This window comes from Kogia breviceps, chromosome 2 (genome assembly GCF_026419965.1).
Source record: "Kogia breviceps isolate mKogBre1 chromosome 2, mKogBre1 haplotype 1, whole genome shotgun sequence".
Classification (NCBI taxonomy): Eukaryota; Metazoa; Chordata; class Mammalia; order Artiodactyla; family Physeteridae; genus Kogia; species Kogia breviceps.
Window position 1 is genome coordinate 138,886,775 of NC_081311.1, and position 20,548 is coordinate 138,907,322.

The 20,548-nt window shown below is 41.2% G+C and overlaps 1 protein-coding gene across 1 annotated transcript in view; it reads right to left on the minus strand.

The window, feature by feature from the left end:
* Nucleotides 1–20,548, minus strand: part of LRP2 (LDL receptor related protein 2) — a 196,246-nt gene that overhangs the window by 24,188 nt on the left and 151,510 nt on the right. Inside the window, exons 51-63 of the mRNA XM_067027528.1 lie at nt 18,672–18,824; nt 17,987–18,157; nt 15,385–15,611; nt 14,041–14,218; nt 12,780–12,976; nt 11,790–12,035; nt 10,918–11,046; nt 9,859–9,978; nt 8,756–8,872; nt 7,853–7,969; nt 6,847–6,988; nt 4,130–4,248; nt 746–874 (exon numbers count right to left, since the gene is read on the minus strand). Coding sequence (XP_066883629.1) covers nt 746–874; nt 4,130–4,248; nt 6,847–6,988; nt 7,853–7,969; nt 8,756–8,872; nt 9,859–9,978; nt 10,918–11,046; nt 11,790–12,035; nt 12,780–12,976; nt 14,041–14,218; nt 15,385–15,611; nt 17,987–18,157; nt 18,672–18,824 — 2,045 coding nt within the window. The remainder of the gene's footprint in view (nt 1–745; nt 875–4,129; nt 4,249–6,846; nt 6,989–7,852; nt 7,970–8,755; nt 8,873–9,858; nt 9,979–10,917; nt 11,047–11,789; nt 12,036–12,779; nt 12,977–14,040; nt 14,219–15,384; nt 15,612–17,986; nt 18,158–18,671; nt 18,825–20,548) is intronic.

The window sequence follows — 20,548 nt, forward strand, 5'->3', positions numbered from 1 at the left end:
AGCTCTCTGAGCTTTATTATAGAGTTAGACATAATAGCAGTAATCCCCTAGAGAATGTATGTGAAAGCATTTCATAAACGCTATAAAGGACTACCAAAGTGCCAATTATTAGCATGCCCTTCCAAGATTTCCATCACAATATTAAGCTAGAATCATCCCTTGATTGCATACATCATCCTTTCCCTACACAAAATCCTCTCTTAAAAATAAGTGGTCCTTCCAAGGTCCCCTGTGACATTTCCACTCTAACCAACCACTCTTCCCCTATGTGCCAAAGATACTGCATTTGGCAAAAGATGAAAAAATGTACAAACTAAGAAACAAAATTAATAGCTTTAAGGTGCTGAGAGGCATCTAAGGAACTGGGAAGAGGATATGCCCTGCAGTTAAACAGATCAGAGTTCAAATCCTGACTCAGTTTCTTAATGACAGGAACACATAGCCAATTTATTTAACCTATAAGCTGGTTTGCTCACTTGTTTAAAAGAGAGAGACAGAGAGATAGACAATACCTAACTCACAGGATTGTTACAGGGATGAAATGAGATAATCCATGTACTGTTTAGCACAATGTCTGGTATAGAATAAGTGTTCAATAACAGGTAGTTATGGGCTTGACTGCAGTTCAGAACACAATGTGTAAATTAAAGAGAAACATGGTTATCGTCTACTTTATGTTATTGCATGCTTCCAGTAGGTTAACCTGAGTTACTACAATGAAGTATAAAAATAAGTATTTACTTACTGCATCCCGTCTCATCAAAATGGTCACCACAGTCATTGACATCATCACATACCAGGTGCTGTGAAATGCAATGTCCATTGCTACACTTAAATTCATCTTCTGTACAAGGTCTAGCAGTCGGTTCTACACCTAAAATTTAAGAATAAGGTAAAGTCAAAACTTTTTCTTCTGTGAAACACGACACTTCCTTCTGTGGCAGAGGCAGTATTTCCACAAATAAGCTCGTGCACTTCCCTACAATTCCTCGTCTTCCTTGCAGTTAGGTTGGGATCATGTGTCTAGTTCAGGCCAATGGACTGTGAGTTGGAGGTGACACGTGTCACTTCGGAGCTGAAGCTATTGAAGACTATGTGCCTCCCTGCTCAGCAACCCAGGGACCATGTGTATCAGGTGGCCTCGCGTCAAGATGGAGAAGGGCGTGCAACCTGCACTGGCCTTTACATGAGTGAGAAATAAGCCTTTGCTACGTCACACCACTGAGAGTTTGAGATTTGTTGGTTGCGGTCACTGGTATGAATTACCCTAAAGGATATAGAAGTAGGGCACTTCCATAACAAAAACCTAAAATATTTGGCACTGGCGTCAGTCAGGAGGCAGGCAATGAGGAAAGTGATCCCAGAGGAGGGAAAGATGGAGGCCTGTGTTACGCAGTGGCAAAGTATTTGTAAAGCTGTCACCTTGGAAAAACTGGAAGGCGGACCACACAGTTTACTGAACTTGTCAATCTGGGCAAAGAGGTTAGAAAATGGAATGTTAATAATGTGCACAGGTTGCCATTACCTGAGTTTGGCAAGAAAGAGATAAGCTCGGGGAAGAACTGGTTGATTTGCAAGCAGAAATCAAAGAAAATGAAGTCCAGAAATTTGCAGTTTGCAGAGAACCTACTGTATTTAGATGACACAAGACTCTGAAGCTTAAAAAGGACCAGTCAAATCTCTTAGTTGAATTAAATGACTGCCCATCTACTTTTCTGGCCTGAAGATAACTGACAAAGTTGACACAAAGGTGCATGAGGGAACCAAAGCAAAGAAATGCAACAAATTCAAGAACTGTGTCTCAAAAAAAAAAAAACAAACCCCAAAACCAAACCAAACAAACAAACAAAAACACTGAGTAAGGTTATTGACACTTAGAACTAACTGGAAGCAAGCAGATCAAAAGCCTGCTCGGTTTCCGAAACATATGACCAAATAAACCAAAACACTGTGACTGAGGTGACAAAACTCTTGGACCCCCAACCTTCTACAAGCAGGGAGTGGCTGGGAAAGCTGCACGGCCCCTAAGGAGGGCATACTCCCCTGTTCCCTCTTCATTTGAAGAGGGATATAGACAAGCAACCACTCCCAAAGGGCGGAGGCAGAGACAATGAGGAAAAAATGGGCATAGGTGCTCCTCTGAGAGCAGAGTCTTGACCTCATCATTGAATCTCCTCCATTCCCCACGATACAAGGGCCTTCACAATGTCTGCACAGGGTAATCATACAATTTACTCTCTGAGTCGATACGCTTGTGAGAGGGAAAGGAGCTCTATTAACAATTCCACTAGGGCAACAGACGTAAATCAGGACTGTCCTGGGCCAACATGTGCCACCATAGCCCAGTGGCATTTCAGAATTGCTGCAGAACAGGGATGGCAATGAGTCTCTCATTCTTTCTTTCCCAATGAGGATGTTTATTTCCATTATGCTCCCCCTGTTCTACCACTATCTACTGGGGGCAGGAGACACAAATAAAACTAGTCTCTTAGTTTATGGGTCTCCAGACCAAGAGGAAACACATCTGGAATTGACGGTATGACTAGTGTCTGTCACCTGGAGCTCCTGGATTTCATTTACTGAAAGGGACTTTGGGTTATGTCCCTGGGGGAGGGGTTAAGAGTGTTCTATGCATGGAAAGAAAAGCACACAGGGAATTTTAGTGACACCAGGGTAAACTGTAGTAGAAACAAATGGTGTTCACTAAATATCCGTGCACCTCCCTGCATTTCCCAGTCCCACTTGCAGTTAGATTGGGACCACGTGACTACTGCCAACCAATGGACTGTGATCACACGTGACACCTGTCACTTCCAGGCCCAGGAAGTTAGGAGACTTCTCCTCCATTTCTCTCTTCTGCCTCAGCAACCTTGAAGACTATGTGTTCCAGATGGCATAATTACAGCATGGAGGGAGCTGCCTGACCTTCATCAAACTTTAGTCCTCTGCTGTTTTAAGCTATTGAAATGTTGCAGTTCACCTACTGTGATAGCTAGCAGTTATTCCTCTAACATCCTGCTCCATGAGAAGAATTTTAGTTTACTACCCCTTTTTTTTCCACTCTGGGATTTGACCACATGCCTCAAATGTCTGGCTCCATTGAAAAATGGCATGAGTGATAGGGGAAATGGAAAGAGAAGAGGGAAAGGGGTAAACCTGCCCCAATTTTTAAAAAAGGTTTTATTTCTGGGTTTTCATTCTTTTGTGCTATGCTTCAAACAAACATATTAACAATGTTATAACCACAGGTTCATCTCTGCCCCAAAAAGGTGAGGGAGAGGGAGGATACAAACTTGAACATGGCAATAGTATCAAAGTGCCCCTGACACCCAGTCCCCGGGATGGCCATCTGGGATGGCAGCTGACAGTAAGCATTCTAAGTCCACATCAATATAAGGAATAGAAAATAGAAAAGTTAAGCATTTATCTAAATTTTCCTAGATAATATCCTTTTAGGAAAAAAAGTAATTCGACCCAGGAGAAATAATTTTCCTCACTGACTTTTTCTAGGTAAATTAAATTGCCCAGAAAATCAATCAACTCTCTCCTTCAATGGATAGATTTAAAACAGTCTCAAAATGGAAAAGCACAGATTTTTCAATATCTAAAATATTAAATGCAGCCAGTTTGAAACTTATCTCTTAAAATAATCTATCATCTTTCTCTTCTGGGAAATGCATTTTCATTTTAAAGAAGGATATTAGATAAGCTCTGTGAACACCAGAGCTGCCTTATTTAACATGATCTTTTCAGTGGGGCATTGAGAATTTCCCATGCCTAGATTGGCAATTAGAAACTCTAGGCTGAAGAGTGACCAAAGCTCATCTTTGAAAAGAGAGAAACCATTAGTTTGTGAAGTGTGACTCAACCACCATTTAGTATTTGTTCTCACTTTCTTAAGGAACTTGCCAACATCTGGTTCAAATGAAACAGGAAGAAGTGGGGAAGGGTTGCATCTGAGTAATGCGTGTTTATAGGGTCTTGCAAACAATAATGTCCACGGAGATCTGCACTCATGGGTGCAGCTCAAACCACTACAGAACAAACTGAAATCCCTGAGGTACATTTTGCAAACTGCAAGCAATCGGGGGCCCTTCGTTTTCCCTTCTCCCTTTTGACTTTTGCTTACAGTTCCCCTTCTTCTCATCACTTCCATCTCCACAGTCATCCTCATGGTTGCACAGCTCGTGACGATAAATGCAGCGATTGTTGTCACACCGGAAACGGTGCGGTGATTCACAGGGAACGCTCACTAAAACACAAGACGGAAAAGCAAAAGTACAGGTTAAGAGCAAAACATAAGGGTCAGTATCTAAAAACACTCCTGTGCCAGCGCCAGGCTTGCTTGATTCATCCCTTCATTGGCCTGTTCGATTAACCAATTGACAAATAGCTCTTGAGTGTCTAATTGACACCGTGGCGCTGTGCCCGGCATCAGATTCAATTGGGAAAAAGAAAGACACAATCCTTATCCTCATGGGATGTTTATTCTAGCAGGAGAACAGACTTTACAAATTAACCATTCAACTACAACTGTGATAAGAGCCACAAAGGAAACATGCTGTGAAAGCATCTACTGTGGAAATATGATATAGATCTGGGGGAGGAGGGGTCAGAAGAGGCTTCACATGGAAAAATTCTGAGGCAGGAAGGCAGGCTTCTGGACCTGAATAAAAGGTCTCTGGGCTGAAGCATGGAGTGAGGAGGACAATGGTGTCCAGTAGGCTGGAGAGGCCAGCAGGACCATACCTGAGCCAAGAGGCCACTGTTTGTCCCTCTGACTGGAGTTCTCACTGAGCCTCTAGAACACAAAGTCTTTTCATTAAAGTTTTACACCATGATGGACTTTCCTACCTGAATTCCCTCACCTATTGCACTTAAAGTTGATATTTCATAAGCAAACCCTGACTCGTTTTATTATCCAGAATTAGACCTCTGGCTAATGCTTGTGTCCCTGTGAGGAACCTACAGGTAGAATCCAGGTCCCTTAGTTGCTACAGGGAAACGGTCCTCTATGCATGTACCAGGAATTCAGTGAACTCAACACGCATATGTTCCTCTTTCCCATGGAGGACTTGGGCTGTTTGATTTTCCTTCTGCCTTGGTACTACAAACAGGGAGCAAGAGGAGAGACTTGTAATGAGGTTGGGGGGAAAAAAAATTCAGCTCTGAGAGCTGGTTCTTGGAAGTATCGTTAATAGAACTTTGCAAGAATTATTTGCTGTGAAAGGCAAATGCAACATTATAAAACAGTGTTGGTCACTTTTTCATGTGGCTATGTGTCTCTGCCTCCGCAAAGTTTAATTTTACTAACTATGGGCACTTTATCTTTTAGAGGGAAGCAACTTCCTGAGGACTTCTTTGAAAGTTACACATGCTTAAGATGTTTTTCAAGATTCATCAAGTGAAAAACAAAACAAAACATGGTTAGTTCCTTATACAAAACTAAGATGAGGCAAGGAAAATGTTGGGATGGCACTGGGAAAATATAATGTATGATAATTCAAAGTTCTCTGGGGGGAAGGAATACTCTGATATATCATTTTCTAAAGTCAAACCCCTGGGCTAAAAATGAATTGTTTTCGAAGGTCACAAAATGTTTAAAACTATGGATGTTTGCCCAACTTTCTCATGTCCCAAGTAGAGAACTAAGCAGGAAGGCCAAGTGAAAGCACACTAATGCAGATGAATCTAGGAAACTGAATGGAAGAGGTGATGAGAACCTCAGAAGCAAGTTGCAGCTAAGTCAGACTAGGAGTTAACCAAGAGTTCCAGAAGTAATGTTTCTGGGAGTGTCTTCTCCTGTGTTGGGGGCTTTTACTTACATGAAATGCTTAAGCTTTGGCTTGCATCAGGATCATCTGGAGGGCTTATTAATGCAGAGTGCTAGGTCCCCCTGCCAGAGATTCGGATCGGGTAGATCTGGGGTGGGCCCATGAATCTGTATTTCTAACACATTCTCAGGTAATACTGACTCTCCTAGTACAGAGATGACACTCTGAGAACTACTGCCCTCGAGTCTCTCCAATGACTCAAAGCATGGAGCAAAATGACCAAAACAAACTCTATTTTCATTCACTTTGTTAAAATCAGTAGTTCTCAATCAGGAGACTAAATTAAAAGCTAAGGAGCTTTCTCAATATACATTTTGCCCAGGCCTGACATGTCCTTGGACATTCTGGTTCAATAGGTCTAAGCCTAGGGTGGGACCAGAGCATGTGCTTTTGAAACACCTCTCTCCAAGTGATTCTGATGAGTACCCAAATTGAGACTCACTGATTTAAAAAATAAATAGACGCAAGAGGGAAGCGATATGGGGATATATGTATATGTATAACTGATTCACCTTGTCATACAGCAGAAACTAACACACCATTGTAAAGCAATTATACCCCAATAAAGATGTTTAAATAAATACGCATCATACAACAGAAAAGAATTAGATGGGCTTGAATTACGATGTAAAGTGAAGTGACTAAGGACTAACTAGTTTTAAAATTCCCTAAAGGTGTTCTCTGAAGCTCTGGGGGTTTAGCAGAAGTACTCTGAGGGGCACTGAAAGTAGGATGGAGCAGGAGACATGTACACCACCACCCTAACTCAGACTTCAACCACAACAGATCTGCCTCTATTTATGCAAATTGCCTTTGAAGGCCACAAAATGTTTAACACTATGGATGCTTGCCCAACTTTCTCATGTTCCAAGTAGAGAACTAAGTAGGAAGGCCAAGTGAAAGCACACTAACGCAGATCATGTGTCCAGTACTCAAAAACTGTACAACCGCCCTCCTGGATCACATGCTCCACATAAGAAACATTGACAACACCACCCCCAGTCTCTCTCACTCACAGCACAGATGAAGTTCTTCATCGGAACCATCGCCACAGTCGTTATCACCATCACACTTCCAAGATGACTGGATACAAACATGATTTTTACATTCGAACATAGTAGCTGGGCAGTACGCCCCATTGGGGAAGCGAGTGGCTGTTGGTGGGGAGGAGACATAGTCAAATTATTAGAAAAAGATACTTTGGGGAAAGCTATCCGGCTATTTCTCCTTTACAGAAAGAGCTCTCCTAATGCAAAGAGTTCCATTATAGCCTGCTCTTCCTGATTCAACCAGATGTTCTGTGGCTTTAAACTGTCTGAAATTCTGATGGAATGTTTCTTAAGGATAGATGACCAAGCCCAGTATTCAATGACATGAGTCATTCTGGGGACAGCACTGCACTTTTTCGTTATAGGCAAGTGCAACCCTTCAGCGGTGTCAGCACTGGCTTTTCCTATCATCCATTTATACAGTCTCTTGGAAACCAGGTTTTAAGATGCGGCAACCGCATTATCAACAAAATCCATCATGGATAATCATCAACAGTTAATATTTATTCAGTGATTCAAAAAGACTAAAATGCAAATGATCATGTTGGCTTTATACTTTTAAACAATTTTATATGCCATTATTCAATTCAGAAAATGTTTAATGCCGGGACTTCATTATGTTTGAATACCCTTTTATTCATTGCTTGAATATTCTTTTACCTGCCAAGTTTTTATCCAATTAATGATTTGTAGAGTAGCTGATAACATATAAATACTTTCGTTAGCACAGACACTTAATATATTCTCTACCTGAAATATTATTAATGAAATGTACTTGAATGTCTACTGTGAAATATATGGACATGTTGACTCAGGCCCCAGGTAAACTAATAATTATCAATGAATGCTGAATAGAAAATATCTATGGTCTTTTAATATAAGAAGTGGTGGCTGATGGGAAAGGTTGGGTCTAAACTGCCATATCCATACATTTCAGATAAATGGTGCCACGGGTGTCTAGAAACTTACGACAAGTGGCTTCATCAGAGGCATCGTGACAATCGGCAAACCCATCGCATTTCATTTGGTCAGAAACGCAGTGCCCACTATCACACTGAAAATATCCAGGATGGCAGGTCATCATCTCTGAAGAGAAAAGACTGTCATTTCCAGGATGCCTTGACATTTTCAGACAACTGTTAGTTCCGTGGAGGGTAGTAAGTCTTCCATCACATTCCTGTCCATATCCTATATCCACATTCCTTCCATATTCCTATCCATATCCATATCACAACAAACCCATGCCTTGTGGTTAGCGATTAAATAAACTCTCAAAGGTACACCTTCCCCGTTCAAAATATGGAGATGGAAGTAGCGATCTCCCCTCTATTAAATATCTCTAGCTCTTAAACATTTCCTCAAAACCCTGAACTTCCCAACTTTTACTGTTTTGCATGCTGATTTTTCTCAGACTCAACCCTTAATCAGTAAGAGCTATAAAACTACTTGGGGTTTATGATTCCTATTCTAACATCTGACCTCTACACCAGGGTGCTATAGCCGTATATATCTTAGGGCCACTTTCTGGAGAACGGTAGGAAGAACAATGTTTTTATCTGTTTATAAGGTCCATGCAGATTAAAGTCTGCTCCTAGCAGAGGTTTAAGTTAAATTGAGATTTTTAAAACTCTCTTGAGATTTTCCCCTATTATTATTGATCTAGACTGCTATAAGGTAATCATAAGGCATAGAAAATATATATAAAGCAGAAGGTAGTGTAATGCTAAGGTTTATATATTACATAAATTACACAGAAATCATTTAAGTCTAAAAAACCTTCCAAACACACATGTGAAGTCCCTACTTCCGACCAATACGGTGACCCTAGTACAAGACTCTATGGAAAGCCCCTTAAAGAGCTGTGACAGTTACCGCAGTCCCGCTCATCTGAGTTGTCTCCACAGTCATTGTTTTGGTCACAGATCCATCGAGAAGGAATGCAGCTCTGATCATCACACCGAAACTCGCTCTCTGTGCATTCCCGGGGGGCTGAGAAAGAAAGCCACATGGCCATCAGAGGGCACCAGGAACCATACACAGCGGACAGGCTGTGGACTGGCCTAAGTGTCCTCTGTGCCTGTGTCCCAAGTCCCAGACTGTCCAGCCTCCCAAAATAGACTTTCCACCTCAATTGTAAGTCTGTAAAGAATGGACTTGGTGGGCTTCCCTGGTGGCGCAGTGGTTGAGAATCCGCCTGCCGATGCAGGGGTCACGGGTTCATGCCCTGGTCCGGGAGGATCCCACATGCCGCGGAGCAACTAAGCCCGTGAGCCATGGCCGCTAGGCCTGCGCGTCCGGAGCCTGTGCTCCGCAACGGGAGAGGCCACAGCAGTGAGAGGCCCGCATACCGCAAAAAAAAAAAAAAAAAAAGAAAAAAAAAAAAAAAAGAATGGACTTGGTCAAAAAGTTTGTCCAAAGGTGATTTAATCTGAAGAGAATTTTTCATTTCCTGAAACTCCAGATAACCTCCTATAGGAGTCAACATGAACTTTCTTATGAACAATAAAATGCCAATTGGATCACCCTTTTGTGTAAGAAGTTTTTAGTCAATTGATAATTGCAGGTGTAATCAGCATCCTGATTCTCTCAACTGCCTATACCTTCTTACTTACAAAACGGGACTAAAGTCCGAATGTATTTCCTGTTAGTTCATCTGAAATCGATATATATCATAAGGCAATGATATATTGTTAAGTCACCTCAAGTTCTTTTTGAAAAAATAAAAAATAAACTTGAGTGCAAATAAATAAATAAGAGACAAAAGATATACTTGGGTAAATATTCTTCTCCCAGAGCTTGATGACAAGCAGCTGAGAAGGAGATGAAAAAGTAGTAATGTACCAGTCAGAAAACAAGAGATCGGGTGGCCGTCCTCCTACCCTTTGAGGATGAACAGCATAGACAGTTGAATTACAGACAAAGAGCAGACATCACCACTCAGTGGCAGGTAAGGATGAAGGACCCTGAACACTCACTACAGTTTTCCTCATCTGAATGGTCTCCACAGTCGTTGTGCCCATCACATCTCCAGCGAAGAGGGATGCAGTGGTGATTTGTACAGCGAAATTCCCCAGAAGGTTTGCATGTCATCGACTCTGCAAAGCAGTCATTGCAAATACTTCAGAAACCCATGGTCAAGAAATGTCGAAGGAGTACCAGCTTTCTTGTGAGATGGTCTGAGGCTTACGCTACCATATTCTCAGAGCTCCCAGAAAGAGGAATGCCAGCCACATTCACTGTCAATATTCCTCTTTAGGCTAAACTGAATCTATCCTACTGTTTGAAACTAGATCCGTTCTCTTTTGTAGAAACTGTTCAAAAAATGATTTGGTCCCTGGCTTGCAATCTGCAACAAAGGCCTGGAAAGGAAAATTAAGCAATGCCACCAGCAAACGAAACATGTCCATCACATTGTCTTTAGTTGATTAGATGCAGTGTTCTTATTAAAATAACCCAATATCTTCCTTACCTCTCTTCCAACTAAACCTAACACACACACACACACACACACACACACATTGTCTTCAAGTTAGAGTATATGCTTAATCTTGGCAAATTCCATTCATCCATTTGGCCTTTCATCCATAAATTTTCTATGTTGCCAGACACAGAGGATGTGGAAAGTCAGAGGGAGACTCAGAATATGAAAATCTCCAAATAAGAAATATTCTGATTTTGAAATATCCTTTTTAGAGATAGATACCAAATCTTTTCTCTACTCCCCCTTTCATTCCTTTCAATCAATCTCTAAGATTAGACAAACAGTTTAAACTTGTCAGGTGTAAATGGGAATTCTGCATTTGGGAGAAATTACACAAATTCCTAATATCGTCACCAGGTCTTCCCCAAGTATAGTATCCTTTGAAACACATTTCATTTAAGATGCATAAAGTAAACTCCCAATATCCCTGTAAAATGCTACAAAAATGTAACATGTTATTAGAGGCAAACAAAGGAAGGACGATGTGGGAAATCCTCTCTCATCTCCTGCTAAGTTGTTTGTCCCTCCCTCCTCCCCTGCAGCCCCTCCTTACCACAGTCCTCCTCATCGCTGTTGTCCCGGCAGTCGTTGTAACCATTGCACACAGCCCACAGCAGGATGCAGCGGTAGTTTGTTTTACAGTCAAATTCCGTATAGTTGTCACAGCGGTAGGCAGGGCTCACTGAAAAGAGAGGAAGGAGCAAGGTCAGAACTGAAGTCTCGGTCCTGCCAGGAAACCAAAGACACCTTTCCATTGTCTTATTTAGGATGCGGTGCTGATGAGTAACGGTGACCATGTTACCAACCACACAGACTCTGGCAACTGTGTCTCTTTTAGGTGTGATCCATTCACCCAAAGCAGAAAGACAGAGTCCTTAAGTTTTCTCACCGTTTCATTACCACTCATTTATGTTGCAGTCAAACTTTGCGGGGAGTGGGGCGGGGTGGGGGCAAGAACTGGGTTTGAAGTTAAAAAAAATAAAAATAAAAATAAAACAGGTTGAAGTGTCAGCTCTGGCACGAAGTAGAAAAGTGACCAGCCACTTATCATGAAGCTGACGTTCCTCACTTGTAAAATGAGAGTTGGTAACACCCGCTTTCCCTACCTCTCCATGTTTCTCTGAGGCTCAAAAGAGAAAGTGCTCAATAGACAAAGTGTAAGTTCTTGTTATCATATTCTGGACAGTTAGACATTCGTGTATGGAGAGCAGGAATCAGCCACTTGAGAACCGGGGGAGTGGTTCAACCTGCAGGCTGTGCGTGCGGCTCTCCTTTGCCTTGCGGTGCCGGAAGAGCCGCGGGGAAGAGCCAAGAGGGGGCAGCCCATGGGGCTGCAGCAGGGGCTGCACACCCTCTCTCCATCCACACAGAGCTGCTCTTGTTCCCTGCTCCCGGTCAGGCCAGGTCCCTCTCACAGGAACTTACAGCATTCCTGGAGGGGCTCGTCTGAGTAGTCTCCGCAGTCATTGTCTACATCACACTTCCAGCTCTGAGGGATGCAGTGGCCATTGGCACACTTAAAATAGCCCGGCCGGCAGGTCCTGCTGGCACAGTGGGAACTGTCTTCATCTGAGTTATCTCCGCAGTCATCCTCCATGTCACACTGCCAGGATTCTGGGATGCAACGTTTGTTGGCGCACTGCCATTCGCTGGACTCACACTGGTGATGTTCTGCAAGCGAGGACATTTGGTTATCAGCTTGGAAGGTGTCAGGAACAAAAGCTCCTAATTTACGCTAATGGATCCTGGAGAACTCGATTATAATTTCTTAGAGGACTTATGCCCTAATGCACTTATTATTAACCAGTACCACTACATGAGCAGTTAGTCTTTTGACTATTACTGTCTCCTAAATTCTCAAATATCTTTTTCTTGCATGCAGAATTAGGCGATAAGGACTGAATCGCTGACAGCCTACTAAATTCACCTTCTCCTGTACCTGTTGCCCTAATGGACAATGGTTTTCAAACTTTCTGTTTGTTGTTATTGTTTATGTGTTGATTTTGGTTTGGAGAGTTGTTTCTTGGGGGTTTTGGTGGGGCTTTTTTATTTTTTTAATTTTTGACTTTTTAAAAATGGAAACATAAATAAATATTACAACTGAGAGTCCCTGTTTAAAATGTGGGAATCCCTCATTTCACCCTCAATGTTAGCTCTCAAAGGAGATTCTATGCACAGCATACAGTAAAGAACCATCAATATAGACAACTTAGTATCTACCTCACCCATCTTCCTTGTAGAGACCTTGGGATTTTTAAAAACTTTATAAAAATAGATATAGGATGGACTCTGAGTTTTTTTTTTCCCTAGGATTTTGGACCAGTTTTTGGATTATGACATTCAGAAAAACCCTACAGAACCATAGGCGATCAACCATAGAAGTGGGCAAAGAAGGTAGAAAGCAATTCAACACACCACAAAGAACAGAGTCTTCATCGGACCCATCAGGGCAATCCTGATGAGCATTGCATATGAAGTGTGGGCTGGTACAGTTGCCATCCATGCACTGGTACTGTCCCAACCGGCAGTAGCGCTGCGGGCAAGTGATGGGTTCATCGGAACCATCCAAGCAGTCTCTCTGCCCATCACATTTCCACCAGATAGGAATACACCTACACAGAGAAAACAGAGCACTTCTCCTAGCAAAACACCAAGTGGTTAGAGGAGCAGGCAACGACTATCCAGAGAGAAGAAGGCAAAATTGAATTCCAAGCAATGATACGCACGAGTTCTCTCACAGCCCAAGAAGAGGATCAATTAACCTTGGCTACTGGGGAATATTTTCAGAGAAAACATAACGAGGTGATATAGAACAGGTTTGTTAAGACCCAACACACACTGAAAAAATGCTTTGAGTATGAAGATTAAATTCCTGCCTCGACGAAGAGTGGAGTGTGTGTTTGGAGCTGTGGTTCCGGAAACAGGGATTGGTTGGGACTGTCAGCCAGAGGGATATATGACATTTGGGTACTGGCTGGAAAGCTGGAGGCACTAACATTGTTTGAGAGCCTATGTCATGACGGGTATATGCTAGATTCTTAACCTAGGATACCTTATTCAATCGTCAAAATAATCTGCCACTGAATCTTAGATGTTATGATTTGCATTAACACCTCTTCTTGACCTCACTCTCTGACTCAGAGCCCCTAGTCATCAAGGCCTGTGGCCATTGTGAGGGAAATAATCTGTGATCATGTTTCATAACAAATACAAATGATCAAAAATGGATTTGAATGTGTGACCCTGGATCCTCTGGCACAGTCATCTAAAAAGCTAGGTCAGCATATGTTTGAAAAAGACAGAGAAATTCTATCACTCCTGAGGGCTATTTTTCAGTGTACACTTATACACATTCTTGGCCCTGAGACTTTGGACAATTCCTTAGAAATAAAAAAAAAAATACAGTTTGCTTCCTTGCTACAGAAACAAAAACTTGCATGCATGAGTATAACCATTTGGTTCACAAATTCCTTCTTTCACAGATGAAATTATCTGAAGTTAGAGAAAGTTGGACGGTTGGAGATCCAACTTTCCTGGTCTTGGTGCATCCCAAATGAGCCATGTTAATTAGCCAAAATCTTGGTTCATTGGAAAACTCCCATCCCCTGGAGACTTGAAGTTCAATGTGTGTCCAAGGGCTGGAGAGGCAATGGGGAGAGGGAGGAGAGAGCCTTACATTTCATTGTTGGCACACAGGAATTGGGTGCTAGAGCACATGGGCAGGCACTGGGTGCTGTAACTATGCCGGACAGTATGGAAGTTATCTGGACACTCGCAAGTGAACCCACTGCCTCCTTCTTTGATGAGGCAGAGATGAGAACAGCCACCATTGTTGGTACTGCAGGGATTAGTCACTAGTGAAAGAAGGAAGAAAATATATGTTCATTCACTTAAAGAGAGTATCAAGCACAGACGCGCTGATTACCGGCCGCATAAAACTCATCACCTCTTAGTAAAAAAAAAACGTTATCCTAGATTCATGCTTCGTGCAAAAGTTCATAAAGAGTACCTATGGTAGAGCTGTTTTAGCAACACTGTTGCTAGTACAGAAAACTGATTTATGTGCTACCAGAAGTGAGGCTTACTCACTGGTGTTGGGCTAGAAAAAATGTGTCTCCCAAAGTTCTTGGAGAGCAGGCGGGAAATTTAGTTTACATCCATGTGCCCACAATCTAAGTTAAAGTTTTAATTTTCAGAAGATGCTATATTCTCTCATCCTAAGGATATAGGCAACAGAAGTTGCACAAGAATCAGGTGGACGGATAACTGAGCAACACCTATACTACTTTTCTGGGCCGCAACTCAGAGGTAAACATGAATTTGAACTTCTGCTAAATAATATGAAGAATATTAACTTACAGAAAAAAATATTTTGCCAATTCTCATTTTTCCTAACTTCCAAGTTTATCGTATGTTTTAACAAGACACCACGACAAAGCAGGCCCACAAAATTCATTCTATCCCCAAAGAATACTCCAGAACTTGGCTAGATATCAAATGCAAACAGACATTTAACAAATGATGTTTCATAGTTACTATAACTTTCTTTTAAGCATTTCTTTTAAACTAATCACTTCAGTAGATTGATGCTGGTAAAGAAATGATTGTTATAAATACATCCATGTTATTATAATACATCTCTTAGGTGTTACAATTTATTGTGGTTATACAGGAAATGTCCTTATTTTTCAAAGGTGCTTTCTTAAGTATTTAGGGCTGAAATGTCAAAAGGCAACATAACAACTGTTGATTCTTATCAAAAAGAAAGCCCAGACTGATCTTTAAGAATAGAGCAGGTGCTATGAAAAAGAATTGTAAGCAGACTTTTCCAGGAATAGGGGCATAAACTCTAAAGATATTTCCATCCCCTCAACTCTCAGCATTTGCTTCATAGAAAACTTTAGCAAGTAACACCATTCCCAGTACAAATCATGATATTTATGCTTAAAAAACAAAAACAAGAACGGCATGCACAAGATCCTAAAGCAACTGTGCAAAAACTTCCAAATCACTTACTCACCAATTGGCTGCCTGTAGGGATGATACACACGGATGTCATATGGTCTGTGTGTTGTGTTCACCAGCACCACCCTATTTGACCCATTGTATTTGTTTCCCTTTTCAACTGTCTTTGTATTCCAATCTGTCCAATAAATGGTGTCTTCAAAAACAGTAATAGCAAAGGGGTGAGGCAGTGTCCCGGTTTCGTACACCGTGTGCCGATGGTAGCCCTCCAAATCAGAGTACCTGGAGTCGGAGGAAGAGTTAATCAGTGAAGATAATGCCCCTCCTCTAATGCCTTTAAGGATAGAGGCTGACAAATCAATGAATAAAGTTCGACCTTCTAGAGGTAACTGAAGTTCAGATCTTCCTCAAAACTTTTTGTCTTCAATTAAAACAAAAACTAAACTTAAAGTTTATTTGCACTGAATGAAAGATGTAAAAGTTGCAAAAGCAATGCCTTAAAAATAGGAATAACCTTTCTCAAGTGCTCATGGAACATTCTCAAGGATAGATCATATCTTGGGTCACAAATCAAGCCTTGGTAAATTTAAGAAAATTGAAATCATATCAAGTATCTTTTCCAACCACAACATTATGAGACTAGATATCAATTACAGGAAAAAAATCTGTAAAAAATACAAACACAAATGTTCATTGCAGCTCTATTTACAATAGCCAGGACATGGAAGCAACCTAAGTGTCCATCAACAGATGAATGGATAAAGAAGATGTGGCACATATATACAATGGAATATTACTCAGCCATAAAAAGAAATGAAACTGAGTTATTTAGAGTGAGTTGGTTGGACCTAGAGTCTGTCATACAGAGTGAAGTCAGTCAGAAAGAGAAAAATAAATACCATATGCTAACACATATATATGGAATCTAAAAAAAATGGTCAGAAGAACCTAGGGGCAAGACAGGAATAAAGATGCAGACTAGAGAATGGACTTGAGGATACAGGGAGGGGGAAGGGTAAGCTGGGACAAAGTGAGAGAGTGGCATGGACATATATACACTACCAAATGTAAAATAGATAGCTAGTGTGAAGCATCTGCATAGCACAGGGAAATCAACTCGGTGCTTTGTGTCCACCTAGAGGGGTGGGATAGGGAGGGTGGGAGGGAGACGCAAGAGGGAAGAGATATGGGGACATACATATATGTATAACTGATTCACTTTGTTGTAAAGCAGAAACTAACACACCACTGTAAAGCAATTATACTCCAATAAAGATGTTTAAAAAAAAAAAAGGAATAACCAGAGGAGTTTAAAGATCACTAATTCCTAACCACAGCTGCTTTCCTGCTGATGCAGCTGGTTCAGCTCTTGTAGTTTTATAACCTCTTATGTTGATGTTCTCCATGAAGCATCCTTTCGATATTCTGGGATGAACACTGTTTCCTAAGCCATCAGAAGAAATCAGAGGAAAGCAATCTAAAGCTGAACTTCTGTCTCCTCAGGAAGACAAGGGGAGAAGCGGTTTTCGGAGACAGCTTGATTCTCAGTATAACCTGAGTGGTATAGACTAGCTGAGTTATTAACCTAGAAGCCAGCAGGGTTAGCTTTGTACACACTGGTAGCACATGTATTATTAATCATGACCCAGACATTATTAGTGAATCTAGGTCTCATTCATTCCTCTGAACCTATGTCAGAACACTGATATTTTAATATTCAAATCTGGGAGCAGACCCTAAAACTCACAAGAGGTGGAATGAGCTAGCAACTAAAGAAGTTGATAACATTAGCCAAGTGATGTTAGAAATTTTTTCCAAAATATCATAATTTATGGAAACTTAAAGAAGGCATAGGAAAACCTGAATATCTTCTTGACGTCTGTTAATAAGACTTCAGATAAATGACCAGGACTTAGTCATTATCTGTTTCTTTAAAAAGGTCATAAACCAGAAAGCAGTCTTGAGGCCTTCTCCTTCAGTTCTTGCATGATCTCAATATAAAGAGCTCAGATACTTTTATGAGTATTTTTTGTCAAGTGTAATTTTTTTCAAAATAAATTTAATAGAATGACAGGATTTTTTAAACCTTTAAAGTAGCTCTAGTGAATTAACAACAATTCCCTGCTTTTGCATGCAACAGGCTGTGTATCTGGGTACTAGTCATAAATACCCAGAAGACATTACCATAGTCCAACTAGGCCATAATTAGCAACGCCCCAAAATAAACATGTACTGCTTGGCTAATAATTTGTATTATCTTTTTACAAGGAGTATTTTTCATTGAACAGTATAATTTTTCCAAGTCTATTAATCATATATTTGGGAGGGTAGGGCCAAGTAAAGGGATAAGGGAATTAAGATGAGTTGAGCACTGAGCTGACTACCATAGGGGAGAGATTACTAGCTGCTTTTTTAGGAGTATAAGAAGTAAAAGCACCAAGACACAATCCTGATCTGTATGACTTCAAAGTTCATGCTCTTTCTCTTGCACCATACCACAGAGCTCGGTGAATTGCCTATATAGGCACTTTAGTTAGAAGTGACTTCCAACAAACAGCCAGTTAGAAGCTGCCTGGGAAAAATACACTGGCAACACAAGCACAGGTGTTTGGAATCAGCAGTCACCCAGTTTGCTTTATTCTTTTCTAAGTACGTACTCAATGTAACCAAGGTGGGCATCTGTCCAGTAGAGTAGATCATTGGTGTAATCAATGGTGAGGCCATTGGGCCACTTGATCTTGGTAGAAATAATCACAGACTTATGGGTTCCGTCCATGCCTACTCTCCCAATATATGCTCGGTCAGCCCAGTCTCCCCAATAGACATGCCTGTTGGAGCAAACACAAAGGGTCAGTCCCTGAAGCCAAAAGAACTCAGTGGCAAAGACATAAGCTTTCTCCAATTAGAGAAATGGAGTTTACATCCTACAGAGCCTTTCATAAAGGAAAGAGAACTAACAGAAAATAATCTAACAGGGCATGATACACAGGAAATGCTCAGGAAGGAACATGATTAACTGGGGATTTCAGTGGATTTGACATGGAAAGTCCAGTAAAGGTGGGTTGTTATTTTTTTAAACCATAAATTACTTGCATGCAGCCAAAATATGTGACTTTGAAAGTGAAATGGTGTATCATGGCAAAGAAAATAGAATAGCCAATGAATAGCATTGGAACAAGCCATGCTTCTAACCATTACACTAAGCCATTTACCAGGTAGGAAAAGCAGAAGACAAACTCCAAGAAGACACTGGCCTTGATATCACTACGTGAACAGCCTTTTTGGTAACAGAGGTGGAAGAAGGGCATGAAAGAAGAGCCCAAGATTACAGGGAGACAATACCCATATCGAGGGTGAAGGACAATTCCTCTGGGATTCTCAATGCAAAAGGTGTTGTTGGCATCCACACAGTGCTCGGCCAGCTTGCGGCGGTATCGACCATTGAGGTCAGAGACAGAAAGGCAATTCAGATGGGAATCCACCCAATACAGCTTTCTGAAAATGGAGAAATGGAGAACCAGAAGTTATAGCCATTTTATTTGGGGAACAATGCACATTTAGCCACACAGTTTCCGATCCAAGCACTTTTCCCCCAGGCAAACAAGGACAAAGAGAAACACAGTTGACCTTCCTGCAATGAGACAAGGAAAGATGCAAGAATTTGTGCTACTCTTCCTATTGTAAGGTGATGTCACCTTACGATAGGAAATTCTGGGGCCACACTTCACACAAGGATTCTAGCTTTACTTGCTTCATGCAGCAAAAGGCATCTTTCCCAAGCAATGTTCCAGGCTTTAGAGGAGCAGGGAAGCAGAAGTGAGAGTGATCAATGAGTATCGTGAACTACTGTTTAAATGGTGGAGTCGAGGAAACAAACTTGTCTAAGTGTTATCATTGAGACTGCACAAGGTAACTCTGAATCATGGCATCCTTCAGATAAAGAAAAACCTGACCCCCTCCCTGGCCCTGTCCCAGTAGGCTGGCAAAATGAGTTTCTTACCCTGTGCCAAGTTTTACTTAAACTCAAAAAGCTTTAGAAACTTATTAGAATCTCTTATCTCAAGGATATTTCAGTTCTGAATATACTGCTATTCAATAAAATCCATTTATTTTTTATAAGGCAGGGTTCTTAATATGGGGTCCTTAATCTGATACCAGGGTAGCCTAGGCTCTGGGGGCGGGGGGTGTACCCTCTAAAACTGATGCAAAATTGTATAAGCATAAATTTGTTAAGTGCTTTTATCCAGCAAGGGGTCTGTGGGTTCACCGGAGTCTTAAAGTATCCATAACCTTCCAAAGGGTTCAAAACTCCTAGAATGAGTGTCATTTGAGATCTGATAGTCAATTCCTACTGAAACGATTTATCTTCCAAAAGACCCCAATGTTTCCTTGCCAGAGGTAAGCCTGATCCAACCATTTGAGGTGCCAGAATATTTAACTGTTAGGACAGTAGCATCTTTGTAGGCTTGGGGATGAGGGAATGAGTATGCATAAATGCACAAGCCTTGCTATTTAATTCAGCTGGGTAAATCCTGATGTATGAGATGGCCACAACTTTAGATTCCAACATTGTAGAGGGTAATAATAGCAATAATAATAGCAGCTATCTATTAAATGTCAAGCCCTGGGCTAAGGACTTTTTAAAATATTATATTATTTAAGATCTCATTCCTGTTTTCTTGATGAGTCTGCTGAGCCCCAAAGGTTGCTGATTAGTAAAAGCTAGAGCAGGAATTCAAGACTGGCTATACCACTGGGCACTCCACTCTGTGGAGCTTACTGCCAACTCGTTAATTTCTCTTTATTCCACAGTCAAAACACTGACCCAGTGAACAGAATATGGAGAAGACACTCCATGCCCACTCCAGGAAAAATTAAGAGGACTGAGAACCGGCACAATTTTCCACTGTGCATAATGGTGCTTTGAAAAACTTGTATATCCAGTTTAAGGGCCTTGGAAGCCAGACATCCTTGAGTTCACTATTGAACATCTTTATGATATTGGGGAAATTGTTTCAAATTTCAATGTAATTAGTATCTTAGAACTGTCCCCTACAAACTTAAATGTGACTGGGTTCTATCCTGCCTTGTGTTTTAAGGAATGTTTAGCCTGGCTGTGCTCCTTCTTCAACATTTGAGAAAATGCTTCAGTCATGAGATATTTCATCCTACCCTCACCCTAGACTTTTTTGCTCCATCTTCCTCAGTACCACACACAT